We start from the raw sequence: 20753 nt of genomic DNA, 5'->3' as shown, positions 1-20753 counted from the left end.
GTACAAAACATTTACTCCCAGTCTGTGAGTAATCAAAATACGTTCGTCTGTGTGCTCTTACATGATCTATATATATTTTGTCCAAGTCGAAAGATTCTGACCTGCGCAGGCAGACCTGGAGCATGAGATCGAGCAGCGGCTCTGCTGATGTAGGAATATTTTCTGTCTTTAGGATGATTCTGTCTGTTTGCTCAGTTACTGGAAAACAGAGAGAATCTCCCTTCGGATGGAACAATATAAGTAGCATCCGCTGCACTGTGTTCAGTATCTCTTTTTTCTGTAGCCTACTTAAAAGTAAGTTAAGTCCTAAATTATCATAATTAGGTGCAGCTGGCTTGCTGTTGGTGCTGGTTTCTGTAGCGGTCTCTGAGGTGGTACTGGACGGATTGTGGCTTGGTGTTGGCCGCTGATTAGGGGACATTTTAAGACCTCTTTGGGATGTCACACGGTTACTTTTCGTTTTGTCACAATGCTGTTTGCCATCACATGTTTTTCACTGATGTTGGTGGTGCTTGCTGGCGTGGTGTCGGTGATGGTGGTGATTTGTATGGGACTGACTGTATGTGTGCGTCTAGCAACAACCTCCACTCCAAACACAAACAAAGACAACATAACACAGACGAGGTACTGGCAGAAGTAAAGCTGTGAGGACGGGGCGTGATTCGTGCATGGGTAGCTCAGATGGTAGAGCACTTGCCCACGAAAGGCAAAGGTACCGAGTTCGAGTCTCGGTCAGGCACACAGTTTTAATCTGGCAGGAAGTTTCATATCAGTGCACACTCCGCTGCAGAGTGAAAATCTCATTGTAGAAGGGGAGAAGTGTTGAGGAGCCCGTGAAAATTAATTGCATCCATCCTAACTGCACATTGTCATTGAGTGAGAGACACGGTGTTAATAGCAATGAGGTCATCCGTGTACCATGGGAACCGTGGGGCCGTTTGTTAAGCTCGGTGCACAGTGGCAGTGTCGGCCAGTGGCTACACGTCGTTTGTGTCGGCGACACGACAGAGGCGATGTTTACGTCACGGTGGAGGAGGCGCGCGGCAATTGAGCGGCGGACCCGCGCCGCCCGCGGTGGTGGTGGTGGGTGGCGGAGGGGGCGGCGCTGGCCCGGCGCGCGGCGGCGGCGGCGGCGGCCGGCAGTCGGCGGGATGCGCGCCGCGGTGCCGGGAGCGGCGCTGCTGGCGGCGGCCGACGCGGCGCTGGCGGCGCTGCTGGTGGCGCCGTGCGTCGTGGCCACGTGGCGCGGCTCGTGGGGGCTGCTGGACGCGGCGCGCCTGCCCTGGTGGGCGTCGCTGGGCGCGGGCCAGGCGGGCCAGCTGCTGGCGGCGCTGCTGCAGCCCGCGGGCGCGCTGCCCGCCGCCGGGCCCGCGCTCTGGGCCGTGCTGCTGGCCGCGCGCCTCTACACGGCCGCGCTCGCCGGCTGCTGCGTGGCGGCGTGGCGCGGCGCCTGGATGCTGCTCGACGAGCACGGCGGCGGCGACGACGTGGCGCACGTGGCCGCCTCCGCCGGCGCCAGCGTCGCCGCCCTCGCCGCCCTGCGATCGCTGCGCAACGTGGCCGCGCCGCCCTGCGCCCTCGCCACCGACCACATCGACGCCTACTTCGTCGTGCCCACGCTCTTCAGGCTCGACGTGAGTTACCGCCGCCGTTCGCGCTTCTCCGCGCGCCCCAGCGGTTGCGGCAGTGGCCGCGAAAACAGCGTAGTAACTAGTGCTATACTTGTGTTTCGCGGGGCCCTCCAGAAATACAGACCGAGCGACGAACTCGTGACGTCGCACTAGTACACTCACGACCAGCTATAATACAGGCCTAAGTGTCCGCAGCTCGTGGTCGTGCGGTAGCGTTCTCGCTTCCCGCGCCCGGTTTCCCGGGTTCGATTCCCGGCGGAGTCAGGAATTTTCTCTGCCTCGTGATGACTGGATGTTGTGTGATGTCATTAGGTTAGTTCGGTTAAAGTAGGACTCAGAGCCATTTGAACCAACCAGGCCTAAGCTGACATCTGTGTGACGTCAGCAATCTATTGTTAATAGCCGGCCGAAAAAAAAATGCATGAATCCTGAGACAAACGTTCAAATGTGTGTGAAATCTTATGGGACTTAACTGCTAAGGTCATCGGTCCCTAAGCTTACACCTACTTAACCTAAATTATCCTAAGGACAAACATACACACCCACGTCCGATGGAGGACTCGAACCGCCGCCGGGACCAGCCACACAGGAATCCTGAGGCCCGTATTACACTGTAGATCTTTGTCAAAGTCCTTTATCAAAGATGTCGTCGAACTTCTTTGACCAAACTACTTCACTGAAACTATTATACAATCGTAAATTATTTCGTCATGCCGTAGTTGCTCGGGAATGCATGCCTGTACAACCGCATGCGTTGGTGGCGTGCACATTGCTTGAAAAGAAAGAAGAGGAAACGGTGGACGGCGAGAAGAAAAGCTCGGAGTGTTCATCAAAATCTTCTCCGTAAGCTATAGTGCGAGGATATGAAGAACAACGTAAATTAATTGAGGATGACTGAAAAAACATTTCAAATGGTTCAAATGGCTCTGAGCACTATGGGACTTAACTGATGTGGTCATCAGTCCCGTAGAACTTAGAACTACTTAAACCTAACTAACCTAAGGACATCACACACATCCATGCCCGAGGCAGGATTCGAACCTGCGACCGTAGCGGTCGCGCGGCACCTAGAACCGCTCGGCCACTTCGGCCGGCAAACATTTCAGTATGCCCTCATAAATGTGGTCTCTCGTATTTGCATACACGACAATTTTTTTAAAAATGCAATTCTCAATTTAATTCATCATAATCCGTGTTTTTGGAAGGTTGGAACTATGTCATTCAGGAATTAAATAATGAAACACTGGACTAGTTACCGATACGTATTTTTTCATGCTTAATATGTCGCGTTTCGAGAGTTAATCTCGTAATCAAAAGGAAATGTTTATGTATATAATTTACGTGATATTTGTATGTGTGTTGTTCTCCCTGTCTTTCCGTATAGTTGTGTTTTTATGGTCTGCTGCAATCGAACAGATGTCTTTTGTTCTATTTCCAGAAAAATCACATTAATACCAATTTAAATAATTTTACTTGATAATGAGAATAAAGCATAGTGTGAAAAAATACTTGATTGCTCCAGTGTTTCATTATCTGAATCATGAATCCTATTTCTGATACAGACCCGTCTCATGGTTAGTTAAGATTCTTAGCAACAGGCTGTATAGCGGTGGAGTGCCGCAGTGTACCATTTTGCGTATTATTCAAATTCAAATGTTCAAATATATGTGAAATCTTACGGGACTACCGCGCGACTGCTACGGTCACAGGTTCGAATCCTGCCTCGGGCATGGATGTGTGTGATGTCCTTAGGTTAGTTAGTTTAAGTAGTTCTGAGTTCTAGGGGACTGATGACCACAGATGTTAAGTCCCATAGTGCTCAGAGCGCTTTTTTCTTATGGAACAACTGTTAAGGTCATCAGTCCCTAAGCTTACACACTACTTAACCTAAATTACCCCAAAGGACGAACATACACACCCATACCCGAGGGAGGACTCGAACCTCCGCCGGGACCAGCCGCACAGTCTATGACTGTAGCGTATTATTCAAGACACATGTGAACCAGTACATAAATCACCTAAGGAGGTATTGATGAAGGTTGAGTGTGTTTATCTAGAGTACAGATAAACACATTCATTTCACTTATGTACACTTCGAACATACTTGGCTTTTCACATCTTCATCTCCCTCCACATCCTCTCTTTTTGTACGTAAGCTTAACATCTTCCACAGCGCAGCCGTTTCGAGTGCATCTGATTGCTGTACCTGTTTCTTTGTAAGATTCCATCCGATTTTGTAGTTAGCGTGCCTTGTGTCACGAAGAATTTCGTATTCTTCATACTTTGCAATAATCACTGTGGCGATAGCCACATACCAAATGTAGTTAGCAATTTGTAGATTAAATTTACGAAATAAAGCGAAGCAACATGCGAACGACGGCCCTCGCTCGAACTTTTGTCAAAGATCTTTCCTAAAAGTATCCCTACTACACTGTCAAACATTTGACCAAAGGGCTTTCATAAGTATTTATCGTTGGCCACGAACACTACATTGCTGACGCTGCATAGACGTAAGCTCAGGCCTTGATTTACTGTAGACCACGAGTAGGCTGGTCCGCCACAATTCATGAACGCTCGACTCCTCGCAGGGCCCATGAGAAGTCAATATGTAATTGAAAAGGTACCCACTAAAGTTCTTAAATCGTCGTGTGCCATTGAGAGCTTGTTTGCATTTAAACGCGCAGACAAGTATTATTAAAATCGTCTGGAACAGTTACTTCCTTCTCGCTAGAGACGGCTGCCAGTACTCAAGACCTGCTGTGACGTACGCGTGACGGCCTGCTTTCTTGAAAGGGGTTGTGTTTTCCGTCACCACCGTTACGAGAATACCGCCGTGTACTGGGTATTTCACAACTGCTATTTTATCAAAAACTGATATTTTGAGACCATAGTTGCGTGCAAAATTCAGGTTGGTTCTTGCGAAGAAGAAAAATAGCAACTAGCCACTTTACACAAATAGCGCCGTTACCGGTTTCGAACCGACTGTTCATCCTCAGACGGCTGTCCACTTTTACACACATTTGATGACGTTTACATAAGTTTTCGGCTCTCTATTCCCCCTCGCGGCGAAAGGTTACTGCGGTGATGACGCCTTAGAAAATACATCATTATGTTGCAATGTTGTCTGATTCTGTTCACGAAACTATGGTGAGCATATAAGGGATTTTTTTTTCTTTTTTTATATACAAGGTCGTTATAGATTATTGAAGCAATTTCACAGAATTGCTCTAGGGCTTTGCACACACAAATAAACGCGTAAAAAGTTTTTTTTGCGTATTATGAGGGCTGCATATGTGGCTCCCTACTGATTCTGCTATTATCAAGTTGATAATCGCGTTCTTCCAACGATCGGCGCAGCATGTCCCTACCAATCTGTCCAAAAGTACTGTTGATCTGAGGTCGCAGTTCTGATAGGTTTTTTGGTAGAGGAGTCTTTCACCTAACCCTACACAACATAACCGCAAGATGTTAGGTCGGGAGAGCCTGCAGGCCTTGATATGAATTGGTAGTCGTCAACCCCACAACAAATCCATCGGTTTCCCAAATTACCCTCCAAGAATTCACGAACATCATAACGGAAATGGGGTGGAGCACCATCCTGTTCGTAGATGAAGTCTACGCCGTCGATCTCCAGTTGTTGCATGAGCTGATTTTCCACCAGACCCAGATACACGTGTGTCATAACGGTCGTTTCGCGGAAGAAAAAGTTTTAAACTGTGAGACTGCACTGAACACTTTAACTTTTGGTGAATGTGCTGAACAATAGCACGGGTATTCTTTGCCTCGCAGATTTTCACGTCGTGTCTGTTTACTGTGTCATTCACAAAAACTATCCTCTTTCATAAGTTGTGCAACTGTGCCGAAAAGCCGGCCGAAGTGGCCGCGCGGTTCTGGCGCTGCAGTCTGGAACCGCGAGATTAGTTATAGGGGACTGATGACCTCAGCAGTTGAGTCCCATAGTGCTCAGAGCCATTTTTGTGCCGAAAATTCAGAGCTTCTGACTTTCACATCGGGAATCATCTTTGTACTAATTTCATGCGGTAAGGCTTCAGATTCAGTAGTATCCTAAACTTCTCAATCGAGCTATTGTGGTACGTTCAGCCCTCCGCTTGTTATGTTGGTAGACTTCAGTGGGCTGTGTGTGAGAACGGGCCGCGCGCGTTGCAGAGGCGTCCTGAAGTCTTGAGATGTGCATACAACCGCCAAATGGAATTGGTAATTTCTGAATCGTTGTTGAACTTTGTTCTGAAGTGTCATTGCAGTGTTGAGGCAGAATGAGGTGGAAGCATTTCAAGTACAACAAACGCTTTCTCGGCTACTGTCGCTATTTAGCGAAAGTGCTCATTGCTGCGCTCTCATGGCAGAAATCTGAAGGGCGTCCGCAACAATACAGAGTTTTTCTACGAGGAGTACTGCCCTCTATGAGAATATGTCAATTAATGTAGCCACAGTGCGTCTACGAAATCGCTTCAGTCATAAAAGTTTTGCATCACCTGGGTTCCGAGAGTTCCGGAACCTGTACAGAAAATTGGAATAGAGATCAACATAAACATCATTTCTGCCCTTTTTATTGCTCATGAAAACCACACATTGCATGTTGTTCCAACATACAGTGAGACCTTCAGAGATGGTTGTCCAGACTGCTGTACACACCGGTACCTCTAATAACCAGTAGCACGTCCTCCTGCATCCATGCGCGCCTGTATTCGTCGTGGCATAGTATCCAGAAGTTCATCAGGGTATTGTTGGTCCAGATTGCCCCACTCTCTACGGCGATTCGGCGTAGATCTCTCAGAGTGGTTGGTGGGTCGCATCGTCCATAAACAGCCCTTTTCAGTCTATCCCAGGCATGTTCGATAGGGTTCATGTCTGGAGAACATGCTGACCACTCTAGTCGAGCGATATCGTTATCCTGAAGGAAGTAATTCACAAGATATGCACGATGGTAGCGCGAATTGTCGTCATGAAGGTAAATGCCTCGCCAATATGCTGCCGATGTGGTTGCACTACAGTCGGAGGATGGCATTCACTTATCTTACAGCCGTTACAGGGCCTTCCATGATCACCCCAAAACAGCAGGGAACGTCCACCTTGCTGCACTCACTAGACAGTGTGTCTAAGGCGTTCAGCCTGACCTGGTTGCCTCCAAACATTTCTCGACGATTGTGTGGCTGAATGCATATGCGACACTCATCGGTGAAGAGAACGTTATGCCAATCCTAAGCGGTCCATTCGGCATGTTGTCGGGCCCATCTGTACCGCGTTGCATGGTTTCGTGGTTGCAAAGATGGACCTCGCCATAGACGTTGGGAGTGAAGTTTCGCATCATGCAGCCTATTGAGCACAGTTTGAGTCGTATCACGACGCCCTATGGCTTCATGCAAAGCATTATTAAACATGGTGGCTTTTTCTATCAGGGTTCCTCCGAGCCATAATCTGTAGGTAGCGATAATCCACTGCAGTAGTAGCCCTGGGGCGGCCTGAGCGAGGCATGTGAACGAAAATTTCTGCCTCTCTCTATCTCCTCCATGTGCAAACAACATCGGTTTGGTTCACTCCGAGGCGCCTGGACACTTGTTGAGAGCCCTTCCTGGCACAAAATAACAATTCGGATGCCATCGAACCGCGGTATTGACCGTCGAGGCATGGTTGAACTACAGACGAGCCGTGTACCTCCTTTCTGGTGGACTGACAGGAAGCTATAAGCTGTCGGACCCCCTCCGTCTAATTCTTGGTTGTTTACATCTTTTGGCAAGTTTAGTGACATCTCTGAACAGTCTGTGTGTCTGTGATACTATGTCCACAGTCAACGTCTGTCGTCAGGAGTTCAGGGATCGGGGGTGATGCAAAAATTTTTTTGATGTGTGTATGATTCCATCAACCCCGTTTCGTCAGTATTGTATTATGTGCGTTTTACAAAGGTCAGTGTTTTCTGTCTGACTGTTATTCAAAACACTTATTCACTATGATCGTGATGTTGGTCTGTTATACCATTTTCAAGTGATGGCTCACTTTTAAATAGAGGAAGGTTCAAAGTTTCATGTTCGTATATACATTATGCATACACTCAGCATGATCGCTATGCGTTGCTCGAGGAACATGGAAACGGTCGTCCATTTCATTCCACGCGCGAATCAAAACGTCCCTGTTTATTGGATTGACAGCTTGGCTAATAAGATTTCTCAGCTGTTGAAGTGTAGGTGGCGTTGGTGGGACAAAGACTGTGTCTTTTATGTACCTTCACAAAAAAAAATCGCAAGGTGTGGGGTCTAGTGACATAGGAGGCCAAAAGCAATGAACAAGATTCTGTTGTCAACCACTCCCAATCTAGCGTTGTGGAATGGTGTTGGCACGACAACGTCGCACCTCAAGGTGAAAGTGAGGTGGGGCGCCGTCATGCATCAAAATGATATCATTGTAATCTTAAAGAAGCTGAGATGTCAAACAAATTTGCAGCATGTCCAGCTATGACATTCCTGTCACAGTTTCCTCAGCAAAAAACTCAAGGTCCACAAACTTTGTGAACAACAATGGCACAAAACAGTTTCAGTTTATGTGTGTCTGTTTCATGTTAGACGAGATCTCCCGGATTTTGTGATCCTCAAATTCTTTGATTTTGGCTGTTCACTTTACCCAATAGAAGAAATGTCAATTCACCTGAATAGCTGAGTCGTTCGGAAAATGTGTCGTCTGCCATTTCATGTCATGGAGAAATGAAATGCAATATTCGTTCCTTCTATTGATGTGTAAGGCTTCATGTGCAGCTGTCGTTACAGAAGGCGCCACAACATTCTTTGAGGAAGCTGAAATTTCTGGCCTGCCCGTCTTGTGGACTTCCGACAGCTCTGTGTGAACGCATCTTGGATACGCTCTACATTTTAGTTAAGCGTGCGTGGGCGACCAGTGTTCTTCCCTCTGCATATGCAACCAAAATCTAAGAATTTTGGATGCCAGTCATGAATCTGCTTGTGTAGAGGCGGCTTCTTGCTGAATCGACGAAGGAATGCGTTGCATTATAACAATGGATTGACTTGGCGCATGTTCCAACTCACGAAGTGATTTCTCTTGTGGTGTAGTCACCAAGTCTCTACAAGCAAACAAAAGCGCAGCTGTGTCGGAAATTGTTGTGTACATAGTTCTGCGTAGTCAGCGCGTACACAACTTTCCCACTAGAGTGAGTCCTGCAAAGCACAACAGTGCAGGCGCAGCACTCGTCCGCCTCCGCGCTACGAGATGGCGCTCCCATAGAGACGGACCAAATTCTGCTTCCGCCGATCCGTGTATTAATATGTAACGCAGCCAACGAAATTGCTGCTAACGTAGAACCTTTTCTCCTTGCGGATCACTCTTGCGCAGTGATACCTGAACGCGCGAGATATTATAACGAGTGTACAGACCTCCGATTAGTCAGTCTGCATTTGTCTGCACCAGTCTGTACCAGTCGGCATTAGTCTGTACCAGTCTGTACGACTTCTACATTTGTCTGTACCAGTCTATAGTCAAGTTTCAGTCTGCGCCTATTAAGATTGCCATATTCCTGTACACAGCCATGAAGGTAAATGTATAGACACTTTTGTCAAGTATCAGAGATATACAGGGTGTTACAAAAAGGTACGGCCAAACTTTTAGGAAACATTCCTCACACACAAATAAAGGAAAGATGTTATGTGGACATGTGTCTGGAAACGCTTAATTTCCATGTTAGAGTTCATTTTAGTTTCGTTAGTATGTACTGTACTTTCTCGATTCGCCGCCAGTTGGCCCAATTGAAGGAAGGTAATGTTGACTTCGGTGCTTGTGTTGACATGCGACTCATTGCTCTACAGTACTGGCATCAAACACATCAGTACGTAGTATCAACAGATTAGTGTTCATCACGAACGTGGTTTTGCAGTTAGTGCAATGTTTACAAATGCAGAGTTGGAAGATACGTATTTGATGTATGGATTAGCACGGGGCAATAGCCGTGGCGCGGTACGTTTGTATCGAGACAGATTTCCAGAACGAAGGTGTCCCTACAGGAAGACGTTCGAAGCAACTGATCGGCGTCTTAGGGAGCACGGAACATTCCAGCCTATGACTCGCGACTGGGGAAGACCTAGAACGACGTGGCAATTCTTCGTGCAGTTTACGATAACCCTGATGTCAGTGTTAGAGAAGTTGCTGCTGTACAAGGTAACGTTGACCACGTCACTGTATGGAGAGTGCTACGGGAGAACCAGTTGTTTCCGTACCATGTACAGCGTGTGCAGGCACTATCAGCAGCTGATTGGCCTCCACGGGTGCACTTCTGCGAGTGGTTCATCCAACAATGTGTCAATCTCATTTCAGTACAAATGTTCTTTTTACGGATGAGACTTCATTCCAATGTGATCAAATTGTAAATTTTCGCAATCAACATGTGTGGGCTGACGAGAATCCGCACGCAATTGTGCAATCACGTCATCAACACAGATTTTTAGTGAATGTTTGGGCAGGAATTGTTGGTGATGTCTTGATTGGGCCCCATGTTCTTCCACCTACGCTCAATGGAGCACGTTATCATGATTTCATACGGGATACTCTACCTGTGCTGCTAGAACACGTGCCTTTACAAGTACGACACAACATGTGGTTTATGCGCGATGGAGCTCCTGCACATTTCAGTCGAAGTGTTCGTACGCTTCTCAACAAGAGATTCGGTGACCGATGGATTGGTAGAGGCGGACCAATTCCATGACCTCCACGCTCTCCTGACCACAACCCTCTTGACTTTCATTTATGGGGGATTTGAAAGCTCTTGTCTACGCAATCCCGGTACCAAATGTAGAGACTCTTCGTGCTTGTATTGTGGACGGCTGTGATACAATACGCCATTTTCCAGGGCTGCATCAGCGCATCAGGGATTCCATGCGACGGAGGGTGGATGCATGTATCCTCGCTAACGGAGGACATTTTGAACATTTCCTGTAACAAAGTGTTTGAATCACGTTGGTACGTTCTGTTGCTGTGTGTTTCCATTCCATGATTAATGTGATTTGAAGAGAAGTAATAAAATGAGATCTAACATGGAAAGTAAGCGTTTCCGGACACATGTCCACATAACATATTTTCTTTCTTTGTGTGTGAGGAATGTTTCCTGAAAGTTTGGCCGTAACTTTTTGTAACACCCTGTATGTGAGAATAAGATTGACGTACCAATACCAAAGGAACTTCAGATTGTCAATTGTAAATAGCATCCAGAACCAAGTTCAGTAATTTTTATGCTTGTTATTATTTTAATAAATGTGTGTTAAAATTAATCAAGTTCTGTTTAAAGTTGGTCACCGTCAATCTGCTACTCTACGCGTGCAAGTGTCATTTCTATCGTCTGACCTAACACCAGAAGATAAACACGCCACGATAAGACCACGAGAGATATTGCTGACACTCGCCTACTTCGTTAGAGCGACAGGTCAATTAATCTGATGGTGTGTGTACTGAAGGTCTTACAGTACGCTCACCACAACAATGTTGAACCTTCTTCTATACAGTGACACGCACAACGCGTTTCTATCTTTTATAGTTTCTCCGCAAGAAACAACTGAAATCTGCTCTATCTTGTTCAATCACCAGGTATATCGTTTACATAGCTATCGAAACTTGCGGTTTTATGGAAAATATCTGACCAATAATTCGTATTGCATAAAGTGAACATCAACTGCCTGTTTTCACACAGTGCTCATTTAAATGGTGAGTATTTTCATAACCCCGCCATCGATTTTAACGTGAGTTCGTGTACCGCAAGAAATACAGCCATGCTTCATTATGAAAAGAGTATTTCAGAACCAATCTCTCCAGCATGCACAGACTGCAGTAGTCGGCTGCAGTGCTGACGTCATTCTGAGTCGGTCAGATGCTGCACTTCCGTCGTTCTGTAAAGTTTAGTTCGCGTTTCTGCTCAGCTCCGTTAGCAGGCGCTGCTGGCACAAAAGTTTGAAGAGTTAAATGGCGCAACGATTTTACCTTTCTTTTCAAGATCATTCCTAATTCATCCAGTTCCATTAAAACCAGTAGGCCACCTCCCAGATGAGGAGGGAAGAGCCAAGTGTACGCAACAATCGGAACTGAGCACAGCGCTCGCGCCTCAAGTGAACCACCCTACACTCTAGTTTTAACTTCTTTCAGAGCATTCATTTGTGGGATTTAATATTGTATGAGGTGCTTGTATTAGGTTGGTGCATCGTTCCTCCGTAAGATTAATAAATACAACAGAAAGATATATCAAAGACTTTAGTAATCAATAATACATATACACTATTAGAACAGTCTACCAACGCTAGAGTAACTTTTCGATTATACTACTATCGAAAATCACATTTAAAAGGAAGAATTCGTCAAGCCATGTTTGGAGTGCGTTTTTATCCGGAAAGGAAGTTCCTTGAAGACTGTTTGAATGACAGCGGCAGAGGTGAAAACCTGAAGGTGCCATATCAGGTGAATAACGTGTGTGCTGAGTGTCTTCCCAACCCAGCTTCTGTATTGTTTTTTTCCCCACACTATCGTGGAATAGCATCACTTCATGCAGTCTTCCTGGTCGTTGTTCTCAGACTGCGTCTGCAAGACGTCTCAATTGTTGACAGTCAATGTCAGCAGTCACAGTTACAACTCCGGGAAGCAATTAGTAGCGCACTACACCGTCGCTTTTCCACCAGACGCATAACACAATCTTTCGTGCATGCAGAGGCCTTTGTACGGGGAATTGCTGCTTTGTTTGGGCTCAGCCATTCTTTTCTTTTCCTTATGTTAGCATAAAGACGACACTTCTCGTCACCAGTAACACTACGGGATAGAGTGGACGGTGCTGTTCACGAGCCAGTTGATGAGAAGCAAGCACAGAAGCACTTACGGACGCTCGCTGTTTGTTTCAAATTGTTCCAATGGCTCTGAGCCCTACGCGACTTAACGTCTGACGTCATCACTCGCCTAGAACTTAGAACTAATTAAACCTAACTAACCTAAGGACATCACACACATCCATGCCCGAGGCAGGATTCGAACCTGCGACCGTAGCGGTCGCTCGGCTCCAGACTGTAGCGCCTAGAACCACACGGCCACTCCGGCCGGCGCCCGCTGTTTCTTGTGATTTTGGCTTAGACCATGCGGTTCCCATAAACCCGATTTTTGAACCTTCCGTATGTAAATGTCGCAGTCTGTCAGTTCTCGGGGATACTGACGTGGATCATTATGGATTAATTTCCTTAAACGATCTTCATCAAACCCCGGAGGTCACTAATGTCAAGACGATTTTCCTTAAACTGCGAACAGCATTTTCTCGCCGTGTTCTCTCCCAAGCCATTATCTCCATACACGGCGCTAATGTTTCTGACTGCCTCCGCTGCTGCCAGCCCTCTATTGAACGCAAACAGAAGAATATGTTGGAATTGTTCAGATTTTTCCACTTGGCACTCCATTTTCTAGCGTCCACAGCTCCAGTCACCATCTACCATCTACAAATGACAAAATGTCAACATGTAAATTCAAATATCGATATTAAACTATAAATAAAAAATGATAATAATAAATAAACCCATAGCAGCGCAGTACGAAGATGCGAAACAAAACGCTACACTACGGTACCCCAGCTATGCACCAACCTAATATTAGATTTTGTTGATAATACAACAAAATTTCAACGTGTTATACGGTTTCTTTCATCACAACTCTTTATACTTGTTGCTATTTCCGTATAATGCTGCTAGTTTTATATAGGCAATCGCTCCAAAACATTCTCTTTAATTTTGTAATATTTACTGTGATACTTATGGTTCCAGCAGCTCTGTTTCGTAAATATTGTAAATAAGTGCGTCACTGCCACTGAGACGTGGAAGCGTTGTCGGTTCTCCCGTTGCGATTACAGGGTGCGTATCACATGGAGTTACATTTGTCACGTTCGGTGCAACTATGTGATACTTTTACCGCATTTATAATGTTTTGTTGACATAACATCTCGCATCTAACAAGAACTTTTTTTAAATTACGTGGAGTTTTCTACCTTTCACCTGCAATTTTTTAATTGTTGTTTATACACTTGACACGTTTCGGAATAATTCCTGTATCAACAACTACACAGTTCAAAGCAAAAATAAAAATGAACAGTGATTAACAGGTAGTTTCGGTTTACAAACACACATCATGCTTTTTGAAGTTACAACGTGCTGGTGGAGAATAGGACCAGAAACTTGGGTAATTAAAATCTTTGTTTTCCTCCAGTATCCGTCACAGTTGCAATACTAGTAATTTCCTTGTGGTGGGCCGGCCGGTGTGGCCGAGCGGTTCTAGGCGCTTCAGTCTCGCGCCGCGCGACCGCTACGGTCGCGGATTCGAATCCTGCCTCGGGCCATGGATGTGTGTGATGTCCTTATGTTAGTTAGGTTTAAGTACTTCTGAGTCTAGGGGACTGATGACCTCAGATGTTGAGTCCGATAGTGCTCAGAGCCATCTGAATTTTTTTTAACCTTGTGGTGGCTGGCTTTTGACAATCACGTCCACGTGCGGTGCGTTCAGTTGGAACGCATTCACATTGTATGTGAATCAGTTACAAAAGCTCAGTAAACTAAACTCTACATTGCTGTTACATTGCAAATTATGCGTGTTTCAAAATAAATGACAACTTACTTCGTTTGACAGGCTGCCTTTTAGATGAAGGATTACTGCTTTGCTTCCATCATAATCTGGAGCTCAATTCACAATATAATAGAGCCTGTAATGGAATGTAGCAGAATTAAATAAGGCGTTACTGAGAGAATTAGACTAACAAATGAGAACCTAAGAGTAGTAGATGAGTTTTGCTGCTTGAGCGGCAAAATAACTGTTATTGCGTAAGTAGAGCGGATATGAAATATAGGCCGATTATAGCAAGAAAAACTAAATCAGGAATTTGTTAACGTCGAATATAGACATAAGTGTTCGAAAGTCTTTTTTAGGGGTATTTGTCTGGAGTCTAGCCTTGTACGGAAATGAAACGTGGAAGATAGGCAATTGAGACAATAAGAAATGTGATTCCACAAAGCAATGCTGAAGGTTAGGTGGGTAGATCAGGTAACCAATAAGGAGGTACTTAATTGAATTGGGGAAAACAAATTTGTGGTACAACTTGACTAAATGGTTCAAATGGCTCTGAGCACTATGGGGCTCAACTGCTGAGGTCATTAGTCCCCTAGAACTTAGAACTAGTTAAACCTAACTAACCTAAGGACATCACACACATCCATGCCCGAGGCAGGATTCGAACCTGCGACCGTAGCGGTCTCACGGTTCCAGACTGCAGCGCCAGAACCGCGCGGCCACTTCGGCCGGCACAACTTGACTAAAAGAAGGGATCGTTTGATAGGATACATCCCGAGGCATCAAAGAATAATCAAACTGGTAATGAAGTGTGGGCTATAGCAATTGTAGAATAAGGAGGTTAAGTTAGATGTAAGCTATAGCTGTTACTCGGGGATCAAGAGACTAGCGTAGTATAGACTAGGGTGGAGAGGTGCACCAAATCAGTCTTAGGACTGAAAATAACGACGACAACCACCACAGTCTGCACAAATAAACAGGTCAGCCTCTCTCTTCGGCTTCGCGCTGTCGATGAACGGCACTAATCTACCTAATCAACTGACGGAGGCCTCCGAACCCTAAAAAACTTGACAACGCTCTCAACTATTACAGAGGATTGCAGCCGCAGCTCATTTACAGACGGTAGTCACAGAATATTGAGTCGACACGCCATAGGTTTGATTCGCGTGGTTGTGCTGTTGTCGAGGACTCACCGAGCACACGAGAGAGTGTGTGGCGTCGCTTAGAGCAGCGTATGTAACCCTTTTATGTGCGATATACCCATAACACTTCTGTTACTCATAGTTTTAGAATCTTTCCCCGAAGAAGGGAATTAAACGTGCTATAAAGCGTTATCGGTCCATTCTTTCTGAGGTACAAAACGACAAAGAGTGCTATCCTACTTGCGACGTACACATTTTACGTGGCCGTACTTTAAAAGTTATGCGCTTATAAGTAATCTCTTCTAGTAATAAGTGATGGAAGCTTTTATGAACCACAGTCTGTTTCACCACTTGTTCTTGGATAAAACACGCCACACAGAGAGCAAAAATTTCAAATCACGTTCAATGACGACGCTGTCGCTACTATTGCGTTGCCGTAGTTCTTGATAACAAGACAGGCTCCAATGAAACTGTGTACAAGGAAATAGAACCAGTAATGAGCACAATCAGGAAGAAGCGTATCCCTTGGACATCTGATTAGAACTACAGAAAACAGTATTAGCAAGGAATGACAGAAGAGTTGTGGAATATCAAGAGCAACATTAATTGGATCACAGAAATTAAGAAAGATATAAGAGAACTCCATATTACAGTAGATGATTTTAGAAAAAGAGAGGGAAAACTATAATCGTGCAAGACACACAAACCAGGATACAAGCGAAGATCAGTAAAAGAGCTACAGGAAGAGTGATCTCAGACGAGGAAAGAAAGAAAGAAAATATCTGAAAGAATGTAGAAGCATTGGGCAAACAGAAGAGCAAATCATCTTTCATATAATAATAAGTTATAATAATCCCTGTGTAACCATTGCACTAAGAATTGTCTTATTGAGTTATTATTGAACTGTATTGTATTACTAAATAACAAAAACCTGTAAACATTTGGATAACTGACTAGAGTGGTCCAGGGAAGGTCATAATAATAATAATAATAATCACACAAACAATTTTACTAAATACGTAGGGACTTAGTAAGCCACTCACGTTGTCCCACGGTAAGACTATTGTGCAACAAGACTGACACATGTCAGAAGAGAGCATATGTTCAGGGCTCCTTGCAGACAGTCTGTTGCGGTACGGATAGCAGGTGCATCGCAGTGGAAGAGTGAAATGGGGCGGCAGCTGGGTAGGCTACGTGCTCTAAAGCTGAAGTACGGTAGGTAAAACGTCTAAACTGCACATAGATTCACGGAGAGCCGGCAGGAGCGGCCGAGCGGTTCTAGGCGCTACAGTGTGGAACCGCGCGACCGCTACGGTCGCAAGTTTGAATCCTGCCTCGGGCATGGACGTTTGTGATGTCCTTAGGTTGGTTAGGTTTAAGTAGTTCTAAGTTCTAGGGGACTGATGACCTCAGAAGTTAAGTTCCATAGTGCTCGGAGCCATTTGAACCCATTCACGGAGAAATTATGGCGGTATGTTGACCAAATGCAACGTCGCGTCCAGCCCTAGTGAAGCGAGTGCACACAAATTGGCCAACACTGCGCAGACGTGGACGATGCTGATAGAAACGGAAGTCCGTCGACGTCAAGCACGGACGCCAACGTCCAAGGAAGAACACCTGGGAGGAAAGAGATTTTCCAGCTGCTGAATCCTGCCTACTCGCCGAATATAGGGAGTATAGGAAACCTGCTTTCTAGGGTCGCTAGATAATTCCAGCAGATTGTATTAATGAGTTTTATCACAGAAAATAAATGACAATACTTAACTTTGAGAAATACAGATGTGTCGCACGCAATGGGCGACAGACAAAATAAGAAATCTCTTCAATGTAGACAACGCTACATAGTAGAAGCGAAATGACTAGCCTTACTGCTTAAACTCGCTGCTGTAGAACTGGCCGCTACCAGTCGGCTCGGCGCTTCTCTTCGTACAGAGGCCGCTGCCGTCGCGTTGTCGGTCTGGAGAGGGGTCGGTCAGCGCGCAATTGGCTGACGTCTTCAAATGGTTCAAATGGCTCTGAGCACTATGGGACTTAACATCTGAGGTCATCAGTACCGTAGACTTAGAACTACTGGACATCACACCCATCCATGCCTGAGGCAGGACTCGAACCTGCGACCGTAGCAGCAGCGCGGTTCCGGACGGAAGCGCCTAGAACTGCTCGGCCACAGCTGCCGGCTGACGTCCTCTTCACAGCCCTGTCTGCTCTCTCGTTTCGGCGCCTGACTTGAAGCCGCAAAGCCAACGATGAGGACGCTCACACAACAGTTTTCGAATGGCTCCGTGACCAAGACCAAAGCCCGAAATCGTCGAGAAATAGAAAGACTGGTAGGAAGTTCTTAATGTTCCTTACAGGACACTTGTTGATCATCTTATCATGTAACTGTGTCGCTTTAAAGTGTAGTGCAGAATTCAGTAATAATTACTTGGCCTTTTATGATATGTGAAACTTACACACTCGTGTAGGTTCTGTTACTACTTCATTCATTTATTTCAATTTCGTAAAGAGCGTGCTCCTCCATTCCACGCTATTTAATGGATAAAATACTTACATAGGTAGGTCCTAAAGCTTATTTTTCAGTGCAAGTTTTTTTCATCATTTTTAGCGTTCACACCTCGATGGATAAAAATGGAACCCTTTTAGGGATCACTTCGTTATTTGTCCGTTCGTTTGTCCTTTTCTCAGGAACGGGCAAATGTATAAACTAGAAATTTATGCCATGTCTAAGGTCTACGGAACCTCAGAGGATTAAAAATTTAGGCCTCTAAGTCACTTCAATAGAAAGTTACGGCCATTTATCCCGTATTTTCATATTTGCAAATTCACTCATGGCAATCTTTACATTACTTTCCGTTGACCTAGTATCACGAAATTTGCCAAAAAGGAAGGTTGGTTGGCTGGTTGGAGGGAGGGGACCAAACAGCGAGGTCATCGGTCCCATCGGGTTAGGGAATGATGAGAAAGGTGGTCGGCCGTGCCCTTTCAAAGGAACCATTCCGGCATGTGCCTTAAGCGATTTAGGGAAATCACGGCAAACCTAAATCAGGATGGCCGGACGCGAGTTTGAACGTCGTCCTCCCGAATGCGAGTCCAGTGAGCTAACCGCTGCTCCATCTCTTTCGATGGCAAGGAGCAAAGTTTCACACTATAAATAAAGGAAAATATCCGAAAATTTTCAATTTGTAATTATATCACATGAAAAATTCCTTTTTTGTCATTTCTGTAAAGAACTTTTTATCTCGGGAACGGTTAGATGTATCAACATCAAATTTATATCAAATCTAAACGTCTATGTTCCCTTGACGGTGCATCGCTCATTCAAATAAATTTAAGTTTCTAAGTCAATATTTGATACTGTCAAACTCACTCATCCGAACCTGGAGGATAGTTCTCATTGATCTAGACTCATGCAGTTTGGCAAGAAGCAAGGTTTCACAGTACAAGAAAAGGAATAATGTGATAATTGTTGAATTTAATTTTATCGCTCAAAAAAATCTTTTGTAATTAGAACTTGCATTGCATTCGTCATCTGTCAAAAGCATAATAAAAAAATATTACTGTATGAAAACATAAAATGTTAGTTATAGTAATGTTTTAGTAAGCAAATAAAAAATATTTTATTTAACCTTCTCTCTATACATACATAACCTGAAGTCCCATGCTCGCTTCTTTTGAATGACCGCCCTAGGTTCAACAATTACTATAGATGTTTTCATATGGTTATTCTTATTATTAGACTCATTTTCGAGGAAATCTTGCGTATATAATTTATAAACATTTCGAGACAAATTTTTTGAACTGGAAAAAATTACACTAGCAAATGCGAAATTACACGAAAATTTTATGCTTTAAATTTATTTATACTTAAAATTTTTACTTAAAACATTATACTTAAAATATTTTCGAAAATCTTGTTGTGCCCGGGACCAATATCTTGCCAGTATCGATGTCGATGACAGGAAAAAACCATCGAAATTCTCGATTCCCGGGAAGTATGAACTATCTGCATACAAAGTTGCTATGGAACCCTGAGAGCGCAGGTTCTACTCTCACTTGGGAAATTTGTTCGGTTTCTTACTGCTCGCTACAACTTCCTCCTAACTTCCTCCTATGTAGCAGCTCTTCATCTCAGAGCAGCACTTATATCCAAGACCATTAGTTATTACAGACTGTCTACCACTACAGTTATTGCTCTCTATGGCTCCCTTGTGTACCCCGGGACTTAATTCCTATTGTACTAATCATTTCATATAACAGTTGCCCTGCAATCCAGTACCCCCGTGTAGGTTTTCCGCAGATTCCTTTTCTCGCCGATTCTGCAAAGAATCTTTTCATTTCTTATCATTCCGCCTAATTCTGAGCATCCTCGATTAGCACCACATCTCAAACGCTTCGAATTTCTTTTACGGTTTTCCCACGGTCCCTAATTTACTTCCATACAGCGCTGTTATCAGATATATATTCCCAAAAAATTTTTCCTGAAATGAAGGCCAGTGTTTCATACTAGTGACCTTCGTTAGCGAGGAAAGACCACTTTGCCAGTGCTAGTCTGCTTTTTGCATCTTACAAGCTTCATCTGATATGCGTCATTTTACTCCCACTGTAAGGGAAATGCTTCATCTAGTCTCCGGCGTTGTCCCCACAACTTTATCGCTAATCTCATTTTTGCTACTCCTCCTTACAAGAAGACGTCAAGCATAACATGCACGACAAAATGAAATGAAAATGTTATATCCTCACTAACAACTGAAGCAAGAAAACTGATCACTGTATATGTATCGTTCATTTATTACTTTTCTAAGCACTTCTTCCTCAGACTTCGAGTGTTACTACTCGCTAGTCGCGCAGCCTAAATGAGCATACCTACTTTACTGGGTACCTTACGTGTCTCGTCATAACTAGAGCCCTTGAAAACCAGAGTGCGTTACCCTTCCCCAACATCTTTACAGGGGAAACACCAAAAATCTAACACATTACCACGCCTATAGCATAGGAAACCTGTTGGCATCCAGTACTACTTCTAGTCACCCCGGTATGGATAAATACTGGTCCTGTAAGCTTTTGGAGGGGATCTTATGCCATTCTTGCTAAATAGCACCAACTTCAGAGGACGAGGACGGATGTGGGTAGCGATCACGCTCCCTTCTCCCCAAACTAGACCAAAAAGGCTCAGAATATTGAGATATGTTGACTGTGGTGGCCAAGGAAGATGTGACTGTTCATCTTCGTAGTCACAAAACCAGTCTGGGGAGAAACGAGCTGTGTAAACAGTGGCTCTGTCTTCTTGCATCACAGTGTCAGCGCTGCGGTACAAAGACATGGGATGGAACTGATCAGCCAAAATGGTCACATAATCCTTGACATTGACCCAAATCATCAGCGAACCTCCACCCTG

At 44.8% G+C, this 20753-nt stretch overlaps 1 protein-coding gene across 1 annotated transcript in view; it reads left to right on the top strand.

The window, feature by feature from the left end:
* The first annotated feature begins 469 nt into the window (after positions 1–469).
* The window catches only part of LOC126416918 (uncharacterized), a 333588-nt gene continuing 313304 nt past the window's right edge, over positions 470–20753 (top strand). Inside the window, exons 1-2 of the mRNA XM_050084801.1 lie at positions 470–559; positions 1311–1634. Of these exons, the coding sequence (XP_049940758.1) occupies positions 470–559; positions 1311–1634 (414 nt within the window). The remainder of the gene's footprint in view (positions 560–1310; positions 1635–20753) is intronic.

The sequence above is a fragment of the Schistocerca serialis genome, chromosome 8 (genome assembly GCF_023864345.2).
Source record: "Schistocerca serialis cubense isolate TAMUIC-IGC-003099 chromosome 8, iqSchSeri2.2, whole genome shotgun sequence".
NCBI classification, from domain to species: domain Eukaryota; kingdom Metazoa; phylum Arthropoda; class Insecta; order Orthoptera; family Acrididae; genus Schistocerca; species Schistocerca serialis.
This window is presented reverse-complemented; position numbering and strand designations above follow the sequence as displayed.